Below are 19069 nucleotides of genomic sequence, written 5' to 3' on the forward strand. Positions count from 1 at the left end.
AGTTGCTGATTATCATGTAATTTTTCGAACTAAAATAGCAATTTTTGTATGTTAAGGAGTTACTATATATTTTTACTTCACAGTTATTGATATGTTTCACAGGGCTCTAGTTAGATCAGATTATAATATAAACATAGTGATTTTCCAATTGTAAAAGTTGATTTTCTTTTCAAAATAATTTAAAAAGTCATGTTACTGATATATTTGCTTTAAATCATGTAACAGTATTTATTAACAGAAATGGAATGTTAATGTATGTTCTCAGTGGTTTTAATTTGCTAAACCAGACAGTTTCTCAAGTAATAATTGTCTCTTATGTGAACTGAGGAAAAATATAATTTCTAGCTTTATTTTTTCAATTGGTAATTTTTCTTTTTACTAAATGTTAAGTATCGATGTAATCATTTATATAATAATAAATTACTACACAATTTTATGTCAACACATTGTTATTTATTATCTTAAACTGTCTGGAATTTATTATTAACCGATTGCGCTTATGTAAAATTTACTTGCTTGGAAATTCAGCTTTTTTGCCTTTTGGCCAATCTCATCCCTACTAAAAATGGTCAGTTTTTATTGTTATATGAAATATCACAATAAAATAAAATAAAAATACTCTTTAAATTAAAGTACATTTTATGATAAAAGAAATATATGCGTGTATTTCAGATTTAATTGTGAAATAATTGTATTTTTTTGTATAGCTTTTATAAAAAAACTTTGAAAAGAAATGAGTACTGTCAGTTTATGTTTATATAGACTACATTAAAAATATTAATTGAAGACTGCTTTTTAAAACAAATTAAAAACTGCTTTTTATTATTAATTAAGCAGTATTTTTATTTTGTTTTCTATTTATCAAAATTTAAACTCTAAGTAAAATTAAATAAATAAATAAAAAATCATTTATCGCAAGATTTTTCTATCATCTGATTTATGGACTTATCATCTGATTATCATCTGATGCATTAAAGCATTCATTTACTGGGTCAATTTAAAAAAAAAAAATTAAAAAAAACTTATAATATGGTGTTTTTTGTGCTTCAAAAAGATTTTACTGTCCCTTGTTATTGATTTTATTCTTCCCTTATCGAATAGATTTTATTACTGCTCCAATTATGAATTCATTTTAGAAAAATAAATTACAAAATTTGCTCTATAATAAAACTATGAAATTTACAGACAATATGCCAATATAGTAGCAAAAAGATTTCTTAATTCTTTTCACTTAATCTCAAGGAAAGGTTTTAAATTTTGATATTTGAAAAATAAATTTAATTAAACTCCAAAAATATTATGACAATAGAGATAAGTTATTAGCATTGTAAAAATTGCTGTATGTTTTGATGCCAAAAATTTATATATAATTTGATAATTAAAGAAGATTAATAGGTCATATTGGAAAAGTCTTTTTAATATTTTGTAAATAGTTTAGATTAATCTTTTTTATCAATAGTAATGATTCAAATTTTTCTCTCAAGAATGGAAAGAAGAAGAAATCTGGTACTAAATCTTCGAAAGCTGCCAGCCCTGTCCTGATCCTTTTAGAATTGTCTAAAAAACTTGGCCTAAATTATTTAGCTAAAAGGTAGTATACTTTCTTATGTATGATTATAATAATCAAATAAAATAATGACAATAAAAGTATTAATGTATTTCGAAAACAATGGCATGCCTGGAGCAAACTCCTTGATTAAATTCTCCTTAAAATGAAGAGAGTAATAATATAATATCTAGAGGATGCGGAAAAAAAATGAAAAACCATTAGATTGATGTATAATCATTAAATTCTAAATTCTTTTTTAGTAAATGTAAGTGGAAATTATTTTTTGGTTAAAATTTATTATTTACAGCAAAATTTTGTTCTATTTTCCTAAATGTCAAAATTATTGAAAAACTTAATGACTGAAAATTTTATTTCTTAAATTGGGAAATCATATTTTATCCTTCATTACCAGTTTTACTTTTGTTAAGTGTTTGCCCAACTTATATATATATTATTTAGTTATAACTTTGTTACTGACAATTCCATTATTACAAGATAATTTGATTTTTTTTATGTACTTACTGACCTGTTCAACTATTAGTAATCAATTCATCTTCTTGTTGAAAGTTTAAATAACTTGGACTCTTCTCATGCTGTAAAGAACATACATTTAAACAAAAATATTGTTATAGTATTTGCTACACGCATAAATTTTTTGCTGATTATGAAACACAAGAATTAAGTTTGTTGCATACATTTTTAAGCAAAGCATTTATTTTATTGTTTTCTTAAATTATTATTATCATTATGTTAATCTATCTTGTCATTGCATTTAATTTTTTTACAACTCAAAAAAGTGGCCATCTGCCTTGCTGCAGGCATGTCAATAATTCAGTTTGTTTCAGATTAGAAAATGTGAAATTGATTGATGGCAGAATTTATACCTCTGATGCTGATCCTCCAAAGGACTTGATCTTTAAAAGAAATTATTTGTAAGTTTTTTTTTTTTTTGTTCTTCCCTTTCTCCAAACTGATTCATCTATTATTGTCTTTATTTATTTACGTCATTTATTTATTATATTATTATCTTTATTTACTCTGTCTTTATTTATTTACTCCCTAGATCCACCTTACATGATGCTTGTTTAATCTCTTCTGATGGAGTTGTTTTCAAATGTCACAAATGTATCCTGATAGCCAGGCTTGACTATTTTCATAGTATGCTGAACACATGCTGGTCTGAGGTAAATATACTTCATTTATTTCACTGATCTTTTCCATTTATAATTATTCCATGTTCCTGACTTTAAATTGTTTACATGTTTAAATGACATGTTAAATTTTCAGACTGCAAATCTGGAACAGATAAATTTGCCTATTCCATCTCAAGTGTTGGAAGCCATTTTAGACTACCTTTACTTAGATGACAGTGCTAAAGTCAATGGTATTTTAACTTTATGATAGTCTTTATTGTATATTTTTAAATAAATAATAAGTGTTTTCTAAGTATTGTTTGCTAGTTTCAAAACTATTATTTTATTATTGAATGTCACTATTAAAGAAGACGTTTGTCATAACTCTCTTGAATAAATTTGAAAAGTTTAACTGAAAAACATATTAAATGACATTTTGGAAACTTGAATGATCAACTGGAGGTATTGAACACTCATTTGATGGATTAAGTTTTATGTGTAGAGTTGTTTTCAATTTTAAAAAATTGAATTAGGTTTTATAAACATTTTCTTGATATATTTATAAATTCTGACATTCATTTTCTTTTAATGGCACTAAATATTTTCTTCCGTTAAATTCTTTAGTGGCCGTTTTACTAAGTTGGTAATATAAGTGCAAAAGTAGGCTAATGCATTTGTGATTTAAAGGAGAGATTATTATGTTTCAAAATAAAAATTACCTCTCACATAATTGAACAGTGCTATGCATCAGTTTCAGATATTGTTGCAAAATAAAAGTTATTAACTAGCATAAACATAGTTTATGTTTTTACTACTAAACGCTTTGAATCTTCGGAAAACATTCACAGATATTTTTTTTTGTGTTCAACACTTTTTAGCCAATGTATAAAAAGAGGTTGATTCACTATTGCACTTATAGCCTCAATTGATACAAACTAAAATCTAATACCGTTGTACATATATTCATTTTTGTAACACCTGATGACATAGAATATTTGTATTAAGCATAACTGTTTTTATTCAGTTTGAAAATTAGTATAAACATTCAAAATGAAGAGTGTATGAATATCTTGTGCCATATACTTATTTTTGTTTGTTATTTTTCAGCATCTGATGATGTTAATTATCTTTCTCAGACACTCATTTTTGCTGATCAGTTAATCATTCCTGTATTAAAAGAGATGTGTGAAGTATCTTTAGTTAGACTTAGTACGTTAATCAATTTCATTTCTATTTCTCATGTTTTTTTATTCATTTTTGGTTATAGCAGTTTAATTAAATAGTCAAACCCCATGTATTAAATATGGCATATTACAAACAATTTGTAGGATTTTTCCACCGAGACCTAATGTTAATAATATGTATATATATTTATAAGGGTGCAACTATTATGATTAATTCATAATTATTATGATTTCGTAGTCAAGATTACAGTCTTACTATTAAGTAATAAAAATAACTCTTTTTGACAATATTCATAGTAATCTGTTTAAAATAAGTTTTTTTCCCCTAACCAAAATTTATGAAATTAAGTTGTTTGCAATAAATTTACCATAATTTTGTTTCTACTCTAACAATTCTGAAAAAAAAATGATCTGATAGAACAAAGAAATAAAAAAAAAGCAAAGGGAAAAAAATTTTAAAATGATCTGGTAACAAAGAAATAAAAAAAAGTTAAGATATGTCATCTTTCTCCCTTCCAACAAACTATTCTGAAACTTCATTTTCTTTTCTATTCCATAGAAAAGCAAAGAATTTTTTTCATAGAAAAGCAAAACAATATAAACTTAAATATGAAATGATGTGAACAAAATTTCTAGTGATTCAAATGCAAGATAATTAAAAGGTAGAGATATGAATGGTTACAAAATAAGTAGAGATATGAATGGTTTCAGAAGAAAGTTAGTGGTTTTTTTATTCAGTTATAGATGTAAAAAGTATACAAGATTACTTGCTATTTTTGTTTTGTTTCTAAAATGTATTAAATAAAGAAAATTTTTTTAATAAAACGAAATTATTAAAGCCATTGTCATGAAAAGGTAAATTTTGGGTCAGTAAGCTATAAGTTTCCAGTAAACAATGATGTGTCATATTAATTTTTCAAAAAATAAGTTCAGTCTTGAATTCTTCTTAGAGTAGCACCCATTTTGTATAGGGAAAAAAACTAAACCAACTTTTTTCAGTTTCTCATATTTACATATTTTAACATTTATCATGAGTTATTGAGTAGAATTCGACATAGTTTACACTCTTTAATATGATACCCCATTTCAGCGACCATTTCATTTTAATGACCAATACGTGAAGTCCCATTTGCTATTTCATAGATGCAATGTTATTTTAAAGTCTATTAGAGCTTCCATACTGAACTATTCATTCCAATATAGCAATTTAAATTTAGTCATTAAATTTTGAATAAGTTATGCATTGCTTATATTTTTTCTTCCTAGTTACCTTAAAAAACTCTGCAGAGCTTCTAGAAATTTCATCTTTGTACAATGCTTTACAGTTAAAGAGATCTTGTATGCAATTTATTTGTCTCAATTTAGCTGCTATGATAGAATCTAAGTAAGTAAATTACCCTCAGTATTTATCAATGCTTAACTATACCATTTTCTAAAATAAGCAGTAAGAGGCACTAAAAAAATCTAATTTATGGATAATTATTTCATATTTAAAATTTGTTCTACACTATTTCTTTTCTTAGTTGTAGTGTCATACCTGCCGAGTCTCCTGTATTTTATGACTATCTGCTGTTTACCCATATATTCTCACATTTCTCCGTATTGTTGAAGAAATTTTTTAAAAAAGATTTGGAGATAAAATATCTGCTGATGGCAAAAATACTTCTCTTATTCCTCAACAGCTAGTGCTATAGTCAATACTGCAGTATGTTGAGTGATTATAGTTTAAATAATGGTTTAAAAAAATCTTCTTTAGATTCAGAATTACATCTATATTTTTTTTACTTCACTAAATGTAAGTGCTTATATTATTTCCAATTTTGAATTTATCTTTTTTGACTTAATTACTTATGCACATGTCAAAATTCAAAAATTGATTATGCACACGATTATTTTTGACATGATTAGATTATACATGATGTATCAAAACTTTACTCGTAGCCTAAAAAATGTTGCTAGTAAAATCACCATTACTTTATTTTTCCAAAGTTGGCAGGTATAGTTGTCTATATATATACTCAAAAAAAGCTGACAATATAATATCCTGTTTGCTGATCAAACTTGTAATGAATTACAAGTTATGAATGAATTACGTAATTGTTAATGAATTACCAATTATGTAATGAATTTCCAGTTATTTAAATTTATTTTTGAAAATATGATGTTAAAAATGTAACTGAAATTAAAGACCCTGTTTTTTTCTAAAATAATGAGTACAGTAAGCAGAAACAATTTTATTTGCTAAATAATTAGGTTAACTGTCAAAAATAAGAGGTGGAAAACATTTTAAAATTTGATAAAATTTTTGTTATGAGACTTTTGATGGAAATATATATATGTGTATATTTTTTAAGGAGTTATTGTTAAAATTCTTCTAATTGTCTGGATAACATGTGGATTTGGTACTGCACTGCAAAACTAATATTCGTTTCGAATTATGTGAGCTATTATATTGATTTTTAAGAGAATTTTTGCTCACAAAACATTTTTTCATTCAATGCTGATCATAAAATATTGTTTTATTCAAGCATTTGTGTGCACAAATTTTCTTTCGATTTGTTTTAAATTATGTAGACAATTGTATTGATTGTTAACGAATAGAATTTTATTCAAAGCATCCATTGAAAAAAAATTTAAATCGTTTTTTAGAAACAAAATTAAGAAAAATGCTTCTAAAGAAACTGAATCATTGTTTTAAAATTAATAGAAATTGATTATAAAATAATGTTGGCACTGTGTGTGAATGCATCTCTTATTGTTATTTATTGCAACTAAAAATTTATTCCAGAACTGAAATTTTATTATCTATGTAATATTTCAGAGTTCTTGAAGTTTTGAGTGATGATGTCATGGAGGAATTGACTACTTATTACAGAAATATGGTAAATAAACCCTTTTTTCCATTTAAGTGAAGTATGAAATTTACTTTCTAAGAAGTTTAACAGTATTTTGTTAGAATTTTGGTGTATGTGACAGTTGCAAATTATTACTATTACTTTTATATGTTACATTAGCAGCAACAGTGACGTAATGTGGGTATCTCGATACTGATTGATTGTTGAAAAGTGGCATTTGTTTAAGTTAGCAACTATTCTTTCCATTCTGTTTTGAGTAAGTCAAGCCCGTCAAGTATCAATTCTCTTAAGGGACACATTCTGAATTCTTTCACAAAGGTTTAAATTTTCTCACTATATATTTACTCAGAGACTTAACACAAGGACAGGTAAAACATAAAAAAACTGATTATGTATCGAAGTTTCCAGGTACACAAAACATAAACAAATAATAAGTCTAAGTGAAAGAATTATATTTCAACTAATTTGATATGCAATAGAGCTCTGTATTTAATTAACTTATCATTAATTAACATTCTAACTTATGTAGAGAGACTCAACTTAAATGCTATTCTGCTGATAAAGATTAGCTGACGTCATAGGTCACATGTGTGGATATAGGAGGTCTTCTTGAAGAGCAAGCACCCAATTATATACAAATAATTATGTACTTCCCCATATGAAAATTTCCAATCTTTGTGTATTTTTTTAAGAAAGCACTTTTTTTAATTTGTCATTGAGTATTTTACCTTTATTACTATTATTATTTTTAAATGTTTTTAAAATTTTCTGGGAAAGAAAATTCAAGCAAACAAACCAATTTCTTAGAAAAGACTCCTCAGTTCAATTTGAATTTGGCCACGGGCTAAGATATGACTTTAAACATTTTGATCAATTTCATTGATTAGAATCAAAATTGCTCTTTGACTAGTGTAAATGTTAATAATTTTATCATCAAAATTTGAAATATTTTAACATAATAATGGTATATATAGTGGTCGTTCAAATAGTAGAAAAAGGGGCAAAATTTAGAAGAAGTAGTAAAGAGCTTGCGGAATTAAAAAATGGCAAATCAAGGAGAAAAGTTGTCATGCCACTTTTCTTGGAATCAATCGTGAAACACTTGCATTGTTTTTTCAGTTACGCTGCAGCACAGTTTACATAGTTCATTATACATTTCTTTTTCCTATTTTTTTTCCTTAAACTACAATATATATGTTGAAAATTATATTGTTTTATTGTCAGATTAGAAGTGTTTATAATATAATGCAAAAAATGTTTCAGGAACTATCCCATAACCTTCAAAAAATAGCAAGGTAAGGAATATTGGGCAATGTGCATTGTGAATTCTTTTAAACAAGAAGCACAGACCAGACAAGTATACTGTACAAGGTTCATTTATGAATTACCGAATGATATATTGCTCTTTTAACATATGTCATGCAACTTCAGGCAATAATTTAATAGAATTAGACATAGTATTAACTGGTTAAAGGTTCTTAAGGCTTAGAGATTCTTAAAGCTTTAACTGACTAGGGATAGAAATCCTCACTTTACCTGGTTCAACTTAGGTTTATTTTTTAATCTTGCTTAATCTGTAACATGTATATTTTTATGTATCTTTACAATTTTGCTAGTCAATATTCTACTTTCATCTGTGACTGTATCAAACACTATATTATACTTATAGGTACCTGGCATGCATAAAAGAAGATTCATCTCAGGTAATGCACCTTCCCGTGAAGATCTGGTAAATCTGGAAAAGCAGTTTCCTGTGAGTGACTTGTACAGTTTTGAGAGATCTAGATCTGAATCTCATGAAAATAGAACCAAAAATAGACGTAGGACAAACTCTTGGCGCTCAGAAACTAAAGAAGTAGCTCCGCATGCTAAAGACAGTGTCAATTCTAATAGCAGCCCAGCTAATGGTAATCAGAATATAATTCTCGATTTTGTGACTCCAGAAACTGCTGAAAATAAGGTACAATTTTTCATTTGTATAATCATTGAAAAATCATCCATTTTGTTGTATACAGTTAATAGACTTTATACCTTTTCAAATTTTGAGTTTTTTTGTTCTTTTCAAACTTGAATTAACCCCATTTTGTCATGTTTGTGAAAAAGAAAAATAACCTTCTTGTTTGCCAGCAATTCTTTTTCAAGAATGCTCTGACTAATTTTATAAAAAAAAAAATCTAATATCAGCAGAGTTGTAACTCTAATTATTAATATCAGTTTGACTTGTTTTCCATTTAAAATGATTTCTTCAAAAGAAATAAAAATTTGAAATTTTCAAACATCTAGTTGCTTAATGAACTAAAAATGATATAATGATTATGATATTGTTAGTTTTACATGGTTTTTTACTCCAACATGAGTTCTTATTTTAAATTATACAATTTTCATTAGATACTCAATTAAATAATTTTTAGATGCATTCAATTGAATTTGTACATAACATGCCTGAAAGTAATGTTTATTATTCAATTTTAAAAATTTTGGTAGAAGTTAAATTTTTATTTTAATGAATGACACAAAATTTTAAATGCTATTAAAATGTTTTGCAACGGTTCTTAATTGTGTCAGTTTGACTTAGTGAAGCTATTCCAGCTCTTGCTCATTTAATATCTATATTCTTTTAACAAAATATTAAAATTAATGCACGTTTTTAAAAATTATAAATTACTACTGAAAAATAGAATGCTGTTTTTTCGATAATTTATTATATAGACCTAGTTTCATATATTAAAAGGTAAAAAAGTGTTTGTTAATATGACATAATTGACAATTAGATGTTAATTATTTATTATGTCAAATAATAAAAGCTCTTTGATTCGTTTTAGCTTGAACCACCTATCTGGCCATCCCCCAATGGCAAAGAAACTAAACCGATTCCCATAAGTCCTAAAGTTGATAAACAAGGGCAGTGGATAATGAAATGCCCCACCTACGAAGAAGTTGCAAGTTTGGATACGATAATGTCAAAAGAAAAGGAATTAATAGTCCTTCAGAAGAAATCAAGGTAAGCATAATTCATAATGATTATTGTTATTCATTGAAATGTTATGAAAAATTGAAGATGAACAATTCTAGTCAAGTAAGCATTACAAAATTGGTTCAGTCTTTAAGTTATTTTACTTTTAATAAAGTTAACTGCTTCTTATTTAGTATAAAATCTATTTGCTCTCCAAACCTCCCTTATTAAAATTGTTCTATATAAGGTTTTGTAATTAAGTCTTTTTTTCTTTTTTTTTCTTTATTTTGGTGATTTATTGTGAGAAAAAATCATCTCATGTTATCTACCACTGACTGTCCAACTAAAGAACTCTTTTTTCCAGAGCATTGTTGGTGGCTATAGTTACGAGGTTTAATTGTTTCAAGTAATTGTATACTATAAGCATTTAAGACATGTTTTTACTCAAAGAAGCAAAGAAAATATTAAAAATTCCCTTCTTTGAAAATTGTTTTTTTTTGTTTCATAAGCAGACTGCAGGCTTTCTTTAATTAAACAAATAGTAGCATATCTTGTCTCTTATAATTTGTGACCGGCAAAACTTGGTGTCGATTTAATTGGAATTAAAAATTGTATATACGAAGCGCTAATATCTAATATTTTTTTAAAACAGTAACACAATGACTACATGTGGAATGTAAGTTTGTAATAAATAAGATCAGACTGCTTTTATCTTAAATATTTAAAAATTCCTTTTTAAAAAATGCAACACTATGTATATCTAAAAAACGGGTTGTAAACTCAATCTAAAATGCATCATTTTTTTTTTTTTTTTTGCATGGGGAGGTATAAAAAACAGTTCTTGATTGTTGACAAAGTTAAATAGTTAACATTATAGGTCTTAATTTGGAGATTTATGAGAATTAATCAAAAGCCAAACTAGGTTTTAATCTATAAAATTTTGCCAGTATCCAACAACTGTTTTTCCAATTTTATTGTAAGAATTTTGTTGTTTTGCTTTGAAACTGCTTCTATGTTTTAAATTCTTTTTTTTTTTTTAATTTAACGTCACTAGCATTAAAATAGAATTCTACAGTTTATAATTTTTTCCTCACTTAGTCACAATGGCTCAAAGGAGTTTGGTAAAAAAAAGGGTTTTTTTTTTAAATATAAAATAAATAATTACAGTCTAAATTTTTTATAAAAAGGTTCCAACGTAACAAACAAGTGAAACGATCTCTGTGTATGTATTTTCTTTTTTATGTTCTTATATTATCAAAATTTTCTTCAGGCAATTATGATTTGAAAACTAATAATTTAAAATTGCAGTATGTTATTACATTATTCTCTATGTTTTAATTGTAGCAGTGTAGCTATAAAACGGATGCCTCATTTGTCACAAAAACAGAAAAAAATGACCAAGCCTATCGGGGACATTCTCCAGACCTCTTGTAGCCCACCTAGTAGATGCCCATGGTATGCATCCATTTGTTGACTTTTAATAACATTAACTGTAACAACACACACTACAACATGGAAAGTTTCTTTAAGATGAAAATATGTGCTTCTTGTATAATTTTGGCCGGAAATAATAATCCATTTTTTGTTTACCACACACCGCTTTCCCCAAAACTCCACATTAAACAGTACTCAGTAACAACTTAGAAAAGGTACTCTCATTGGCAGTGAGACCGCAGACAACTTGGCGTTGTTTGTGATATAAGTTTTATCTTCCTTCCCGGAGTTAGGAGGCTCTAAATGCATTAGAGAGTTCATGAAAAGCTTGATAACTTCTCCTCAGAAACTATACATTATGGACCATTTCTCTTTATACAGACCGTGATGGCTGAAGGGATAGAGGGTTCGCCATCTAATGAGGTGAACCGTGTTCGAATCCCAGAGATGGCTGGTCAATTGAAATTCCCCCATCTGATTCACACCGACTACAGTACTTGCGTAAAATATCCTCAGTGGTAGACGTATCATTAGCCCCTCTCGCCGTCAGACTAACCTTGGAAAGTTTCATAGTTTTCCTAACCATGTAACACAAATGCGGGTTAGTTCCATCAAAAAGTCCTCCATAAAGGCAAATTTCTCCCAATACTTGATCCAGGAGTTTCCTTGTCTATTGGATTGGGTTTAAACTTACAAGGCTACGGAGTTGAAAGTTATTATGTGCCTACTAACGTTCAATACTTGTTAAACAGCCAAACAAAAAAAATTGGGTTGGCCATTTAACAACGATTATTATTATAATATACAGAATAACAAAGTTTCATCTAAAGGACAGAAACAACTTAAGTTTGTTGCACATTCTTTGTTTTTATTTTATCTAACTTGTTATGCCTCCCTTTTTTATATTATAAATGAGGAATTGTAATTTGTGTGTATATAGTCTTTTCTGTTTTACCTACATTGATAAAAAAAAGGAACAATGTAGAGCTTAGCTTCATGTATTTTTTTTAAAATTAAGATATACTCATTACTGATGTAACATTTTTTACTTATATTAAAAAAAGTATGAAACAGTTGCACTAATTAAATCACAGTTATGTTACAAAACATTTTAGACTAAATATACATTTATACTTCGTTTGATGTCATTTTTTTCCTCCTTTTTAGGGCAAAATTACCTGAACAGTCTCCTCCTTCGCCTTCTTTCTGGGATTCTCTTTCTAGACAAGAATGGCCTTCAACCAAGTATGATATCGATTTTCTGTGAATAAGATAATAATAGGAATAATTACTTTTCCTTTTTGTTGATGGTTGATTTTATTGCTAATAGCTCTGGGTAAATGTATTTAAATTCAATATGAAATTAAAATAGTGTAATTTTTTTATGAAAACAATATAGTTATTCAATTAACACATGAAAAGATTTATTACACCTAGTTTTCTGATGATTTACAAATGGGCAAATTACAGAGTTAATTAAACAAATCATGTTTGCAAAATATTGTTTTATCACAAAAACTATAGAATTTCCTCATTTTATTCATTAAAAAATGCCCCAAATTTTTTTTATTGTTTTTAGTATAAAGAATTGCAAAGTATATGACAGTTTCTCAAGATGTATTCAAATCCTTAAGAGTTAATAAATCTTGATTCAAGATTTATTAAATTTGTAGCTGTTGCACAATCTTGTATCTTTTCTACAATTAACACTGCAATGAAAGAAATAAAGTTTGTTGCAATAATATATTGTGCGGCTGACTACCGACAATGTCAACCCATCATCTATCAAAAGGCACCTCCTGGTAGACCTCCTGTCTTATGTACTTGTGAATAAAAATTTAATAATTGTAGTGGTATTTACGCTACTCCCTAACTAGAATTTTATCTGTGATAGCATTCGATGAATGGATACCACAAGTTGATTCATTGCCATTTTTACGAAAGGCTGGGAGAATTGTAATAAAATCACCGGACTTAGAGTGCTGTTCATGAGAGCTGTATTAAGATCATGATTGTGGGCGTGATCGCTGTTCTGTTGCAATTAGCAGTTGAGTGTGTATATGCTCCTGTTGTGTGTGATTGAGACTGGGTAGTAACAGGGTAAGGAGGACGATGTCGCAGTCACAAATAGGAAATCAACTGTTCACATCCATCAAACTAGGCGAGTTCATATCGAGATAGGCATGTTCAGACCACATCCGAAAGTTACCAATAAACATTTATGCTGAGATTATTTGCAAATGCAAAAATATCTCCGTAAGTTTTATTCAAATGTTGTTTTTCTTTGCACATAATTTTGAGCCTTGTTATTCTAGAGAATGTTTCAAGGTTTTTGTTAGTTAAAATGACTATGTAAATTTACTAAAACATTTGGAATTCATGATAATAAAAAATTATAAATCTTAACATTTTTCATCTAGATGTCGGGAAGTTCCATTTTAAAGTTGGTCCTGAAAATAAAAATGACTGCGTTACCAGCCAACAGCTTGTTTCAAACTTAGAGACTAATATAGTATGTAACATAAACATTTTTTTATATGCATAAATTTTAAAGGTTTGAACTAAATGCGATTTATTTAGACCCTCCTTGGAAAAAAAAACTTAACTAATTGTTAAAAAATAGATGTCTAGCATTGTGAAAAGAATTTTTTATATTTTATTTTAAATCTGTCGTTGAACAGCCGACCCAGTTTTTCTGTTTACGACTACTGATGAATTCAACACCTTACCAACTGGACTAAAGTTGGAGACAAAACAAGCATCTCCATCCTTCTTAAACTTCAACTTATTTCAAAGCACCTAGACGTTCATCTTCAGTGGATACCATCCCACGTTGACATCTTTGGAAATGAGCAAGCGGATCGCTTGGCCAAGGAGGGCTGTAGTCATTTAACATCTTCGTCCTCAGCCCTTACCTTTTCAGAGTATCAGTCCAATATCAAAAGCCATCTATCAAAGAAGTGGAGGATCCCCCCTCTCATCATTGGTATGCGGCCAAGGAACCGGGCTTTTCAGTTGTTCATATAGGTGATAGAGCATCTCAAACAGCTATTTCCAGACTGGCAAGTGGACACACGAATAGTCTCTCGTACTTTGAAGGAAGAAAGACTTATGCAGTCTGCTCCAAATGTGAAGCCCAGCAGGCCTCAGCAGAACATATCCTCGACTGTTTGGGCCTTTCCAAGGAGGACTTACATGCTTCTCCACTTCTTGTAATCGACTTTTTGAGGGTCAACAACCTACTGGATCTTGTCTGACTTCGTCAGACAATTAGAGGATAAAAAACAACAACAACAACGACTACTGATGTTCAACTCTGTAGCCTTGTAATTTTAAACCAATCCAGAAGACAAGGAAACTCCTGGATCAGTAACCCCTGAGGTATGATTTGTTATGAGAACATGGAGGACTTTGTGACTTGCCAGATTTAACGTACAGCAGTCACCATTTACAACACGGGGAGTCTTCGGCGATCATGGATCAAACCAACGACTACTTGGACATGGGCCTAGTACCAGGATAGCCAACCAGGCTATCCCGGCCTTGAGAAAATAATTGTGAAGATTTCAGCTACCAAAACTTTCGAGAACTGTAAGGCATCAATGCTTCTTGCCCATCCTTCACCTGATTCTCACTTCGTCTTGCACAAGAAATCTCAGTTTCGCAGTTTGTGGGGCATTGTACCAACTGATTGGTACAATGCCAATCAGTTGGTACAATGATCAATTGGTACCTAAAACCTCTCAGGGTTTTTTCTCTAAAAAAACTTACTTTTAAGGAAATGCATTAGTCCTTATGATCGGTAATCGCTCGAGGTATATTTGTCAATTAAACATTTTAGATCTATGTTTGGAGCACAGTTATTCATTATGTATGCTGATCATAAACCCTTAATGTATGCTTTCCATCAGAAATGGAACAAATGTTCACCATGTCAGCATCGAAATCTTGATTTCATCAGTCAGTTCGGCACCCACATTTGTTTTATTAAAGGTGCAGAAAATATATCTGCTGATATTTTATCTCGAGTTGAAACAATTTGTACTCCTACTGCAGTGGACTGTGACGAAATAGCTGATTTGCAACGTGACAATCCTGAACTAAATTTAATATTGAGTACAAACTCATCACTAAAATTACAAATACTTATATAACAAAAATAACTCGCTGATTAAAACGTACAGAGCGAAACATTTAAAATTATATCTTGGTCGTTCGTTTTGCTGGGATTTCATTCTCGCGAATGTCACCTCGCCGATTATTGGTGCAGATTTTTTAACGCATTATGCTTTACTTGTTGATCTGAAAAATAAATGTCTTATTGATTCAAACACTATTAAGTCATGCAGCTATTTTGCTCACTCTTCCAGTGCTCAGTTAAAACTATTTCTAATAGTATGCCTTTTCAAAACTTATTACAAGAATTTTCGAACATTACTAACCCATCACAAGAAAGGAAATCCATTAAACATTCTACCATTCATCACATCGAAAGGACAGGTCCATTTGTTCATTGTAATCTGACATCCGAAAGTTTTCAAAGCAGTTAGAGCGAATTTTCAACAATGTGCAAAGAAGGTCAGATTTCAAAACGACCAGTTCGAGATTATCGACTCTTAAATTCGGATAGATATGGCATTGCATGATTTTGCGTATACTGTCTAAGGGAAATCAATATATCGTTCGAGCATACTATCATATCCCAGTGAATGAGGCTGATATACCTAAAACGGCAATAGCCACCCCTTCAGCTTATTTGAGATTCCTTTTCTAAATTTCTAACTCTGTAATGCTGCCCAGACATTTCTGCATTTTATGGATTAAATATTTTAAGATCGCCCTTTTTGTTATTGGTACTTAGATGATATTTTAGTCTTTAACAATTCCAAATAGGAGCATATTCAGCATCTCACTGTAGTTTTTAAACTACTCCAAAATTACAGTTTCACGTCTGATGTCTCAAAATGTATACTGAGGGCACCTAATTTTTCTTTTCTAGGGCAATGATAGAGAAATAAATTTTGAATCATCATTATTCCACAGTCTGACAAACTTTTTTAGAATTGAACGCTGCCGAAAGAAAAGCTTTCGCCCACAAAACAGTGGTTTGTTAGAAGATTTTCACTGGCCGCTCAAAGTCGCTTTGCAATGCGACAACAGACTTGATAGATGTTCTACCAGCGGTTCACCTCAGTTTGCATTCCACAGTTAAAAAAAGAATCAAAGCTTCCCCTGCTAAACTAGTCTATGGTTATACTTTAGGCTTACCTGGTGATTTCTTTATTTCAACTCTAAATGATGATCTTAAACAAGACCTATGTCACATCTTGTTAATCCTCAAATTTTTAACATCCTGAACTTAAAAATTGTTCTCTCATATTTATTTGTTGGAACTCTGTTTGAAAACCTTTACCACCTCTTTATGATGGAGAAATGAAAAACATTTCACTCTCCTCATACGTGATAAAGAACAGACTATTTTTATTTACAGAGTACAAACAGCAATTCAAATATGTCCATCCGAACCAAACAAGATCCAAACTCCTCCCTCAACATAAGGGAATCAACCAAAGGATTTCCCATACAATTTAAAGAAACCTGATCAGTATACTCGATCTTGTCGCCGTGTTACTTTCCCTGATCGATACGTATCAGTTGCCCGATACTAGCGGGAGAGTGTGCGGCTCTTTCCTTGGGAAAGAAACTCTCAGTTTCATTCATAAAAACGAGCTACACATAATACCTCCATAATATTCCAAAAAAACACAACCTCCATAATATTCCAAAAAAAATATGCAAATCATTACAAAGTTAATTCTGTTTTAATTGGCAGCTTACTGAAGTAATTTTTAACTGTTATTTTAAATATGTTTAGAGCTTTTTGAATCTATTTATTGATTGTAATATTTTTTTAATAAAATTATTTTGCAATTATTTATATGATCCTTTTTAAATGAATTATTTCATAAAAATTAAATACCTTTTAACCGTACAAGCTTTATAGACAACCACAAAAGACACAGTTCAGGTTACAATTTTGATTATGGTAGCTGGGACATGTTTGGGGAAACTCGGAAAACAATCCCACCATGATCTAAAATCCTGAAGGATCTACCAAGCTGAAAGAAAACTGCCAACTGGATAGTTGAATCATATCAAAAAAATTATTGAGAATAAAAATTGGAAAAGTGTCACTGCCTTAGAAAAGACAGTAAAAAGGGTGTGTGGGTGAGGCAACCAAGGCCTGCAAGTGGCTGTTGTACCTATGAAGAACAAATTTAAGTTAACTAAAATTTTTGTATATCTAAGAATGTATTTCGTATATCTATGAATTTTGTATATCTAAGTTTACACACAGTTAAAATTACACAGTTTAACATGGGAATCAATTTAGATTAAAAAATTACCTATTGTAGACTTTTTTATGACTAAAAAAGTAACGCTTTTTTAGTAGGTATGCGAAAATGTAATTAGCTCTATGTATAAATCAATGAATATAATTTTTATCAGCATTTTTTCTTATATTAGTTTAACGAATTACGGTTCAGAAACTTAAAAAATTACAAGTTATTTTGTTAGTTGAAGTTAACTCAATTCTCTTGTTCTTTTACAGTTGATTTTTAGCTCATGAACAATTTTTAAAAAGCTTCTTTTTGAATTGCTAGATTATATACACATTTTCTTTTAAAAGTATTATAATAGTAATAATAAATTTTTAAACCAGGTATTAATTTTTGCAGCCCATTTTCCAATCCACTGAAATCTTTGCCAGAAGTTAGTGCTAATAAGATAGCTCCTAGTCAAGAGAATACAAAAGATGTGGTAATAAGTCTTCATGATATTCAAAAAGCCGAAGAGCAGAAACAACGGCGAACCCTCAACCCTAAAATTAAGCCTTTGCATCTTATTAATGTGAGTATATATATTATTACGACTTTTCAATCTCATTGCGGTATTGTCAGTATGGTTTCCTTGTACAAGGCAAAATTTACGGTCATCATCGGTCACAGGGCTGCTAAATATTTAAAAAAAATAGTGTTTCAAAAAATTTTCTGTTAGTCGCCACTTTGTGCATTAAAAATGCACCCCATGTTTTCGACTTTTTCAGTGTTAGATTAAGGAGGGATTAATTTTGTTATTCTATACTTCTAGAAAGTTGAAACAAAATGGATGACTAAAAGAAAACGATTTTTTAAGCATAATTATTAACTTAAAGAGCTTTTTTTTTTCATGAAGTTCCATTTAAAAACAGTTGATTCTATTTCAGGATTGCCACGGGCGACTAAAATGCAACTATTTTCAGCATGAGGAGACTATGGCAACTTTTTATGCCTGAAAAGACTAAAAACGCAACTATTTTCAGGAAAAGGAGACTATTAGGAGACTTTTCTGTACTCCTAGCAATGTTTTTTTAGCATAATTGGGTTGAAAACCTGCAGCCCGCGAAATCTTCTGAAGACACTGAATTTCTTTTCTTAGGAAATGTAAAATAAAAATAATAAAATTTAAAAGAATTAAATAAATAATAAGCATTAAAAAATAAAAAGTTTTAGATTGCAAATTTGAGTAATATCTTTTTAATGCGTTCAATTTGCATAGATTCTAAGTCTATTTCATCTCTCGATGGCCTTTTGAACAGTTATTGCTAAGAAATTCTGCATGATTTTAAAAATTCCAATTTTTAATACAATGCATGAATTTTGAATTTGAGTAATCACTTTCCATATATATATATATATATATATATTTGCTAAATCAATTATTGATGAAGGAGAAAATTTCTTAGAAAAAGTGTGTTTTTTTTTAATGAATTCTAGTAATTAAAAGTATTTAATTTTCAGCAAATATACTAATTTTTTTATCTAAAAATTTAGTGCTAGAACACTAGCGTTTACATAAAAATTATCGTATTTGCCACCAACTTGGCTAAATGTATCATGGTTAGGACTGGGCTATAAATC

At 29.2% G+C, this 19069-nt stretch overlaps 1 protein-coding gene across 1 annotated transcript in view; it reads left to right on the forward strand.

Annotated features, from left to right (window-relative positions):
* The window catches only part of LOC107444495 (inhibitor of Bruton tyrosine kinase), a gene marked incomplete at its 3' end in the record, with an annotated part of 47519 nt that extends 29499 nt beyond the window's left edge, over window positions 1-18020 (forward strand). The window contains 12 exon segments of the mRNA XM_043053946.2: window positions 1485-1591; window positions 2395-2481; window positions 2613-2733; window positions 2837-2933; window positions 3790-3891; window positions 5133-5250; window positions 6688-6748; window positions 8391-8681; window positions 9544-9722; window positions 11019-11129; window positions 12276-12353; window positions 17849-18020. Of these exon segments, the coding sequence (XP_042909880.1) occupies window positions 1485-1591; window positions 2395-2481; window positions 2613-2733; window positions 2837-2933; window positions 3790-3891; window positions 5133-5250; window positions 6688-6748; window positions 8391-8681; window positions 9544-9722; window positions 11019-11129; window positions 12276-12353; window positions 17849-18020 (1524 nt within the window).
* Window positions 18021-19069: the final 1049 nt, after the last annotated feature.

This window comes from Parasteatoda tepidariorum, chromosome 1 (genome assembly GCF_043381705.1).
Source record: "Parasteatoda tepidariorum isolate YZ-2023 chromosome 1, CAS_Ptep_4.0, whole genome shotgun sequence".
Classification (NCBI taxonomy): Eukaryota; Metazoa; Arthropoda; class Arachnida; order Araneae; family Theridiidae; genus Parasteatoda; species Parasteatoda tepidariorum.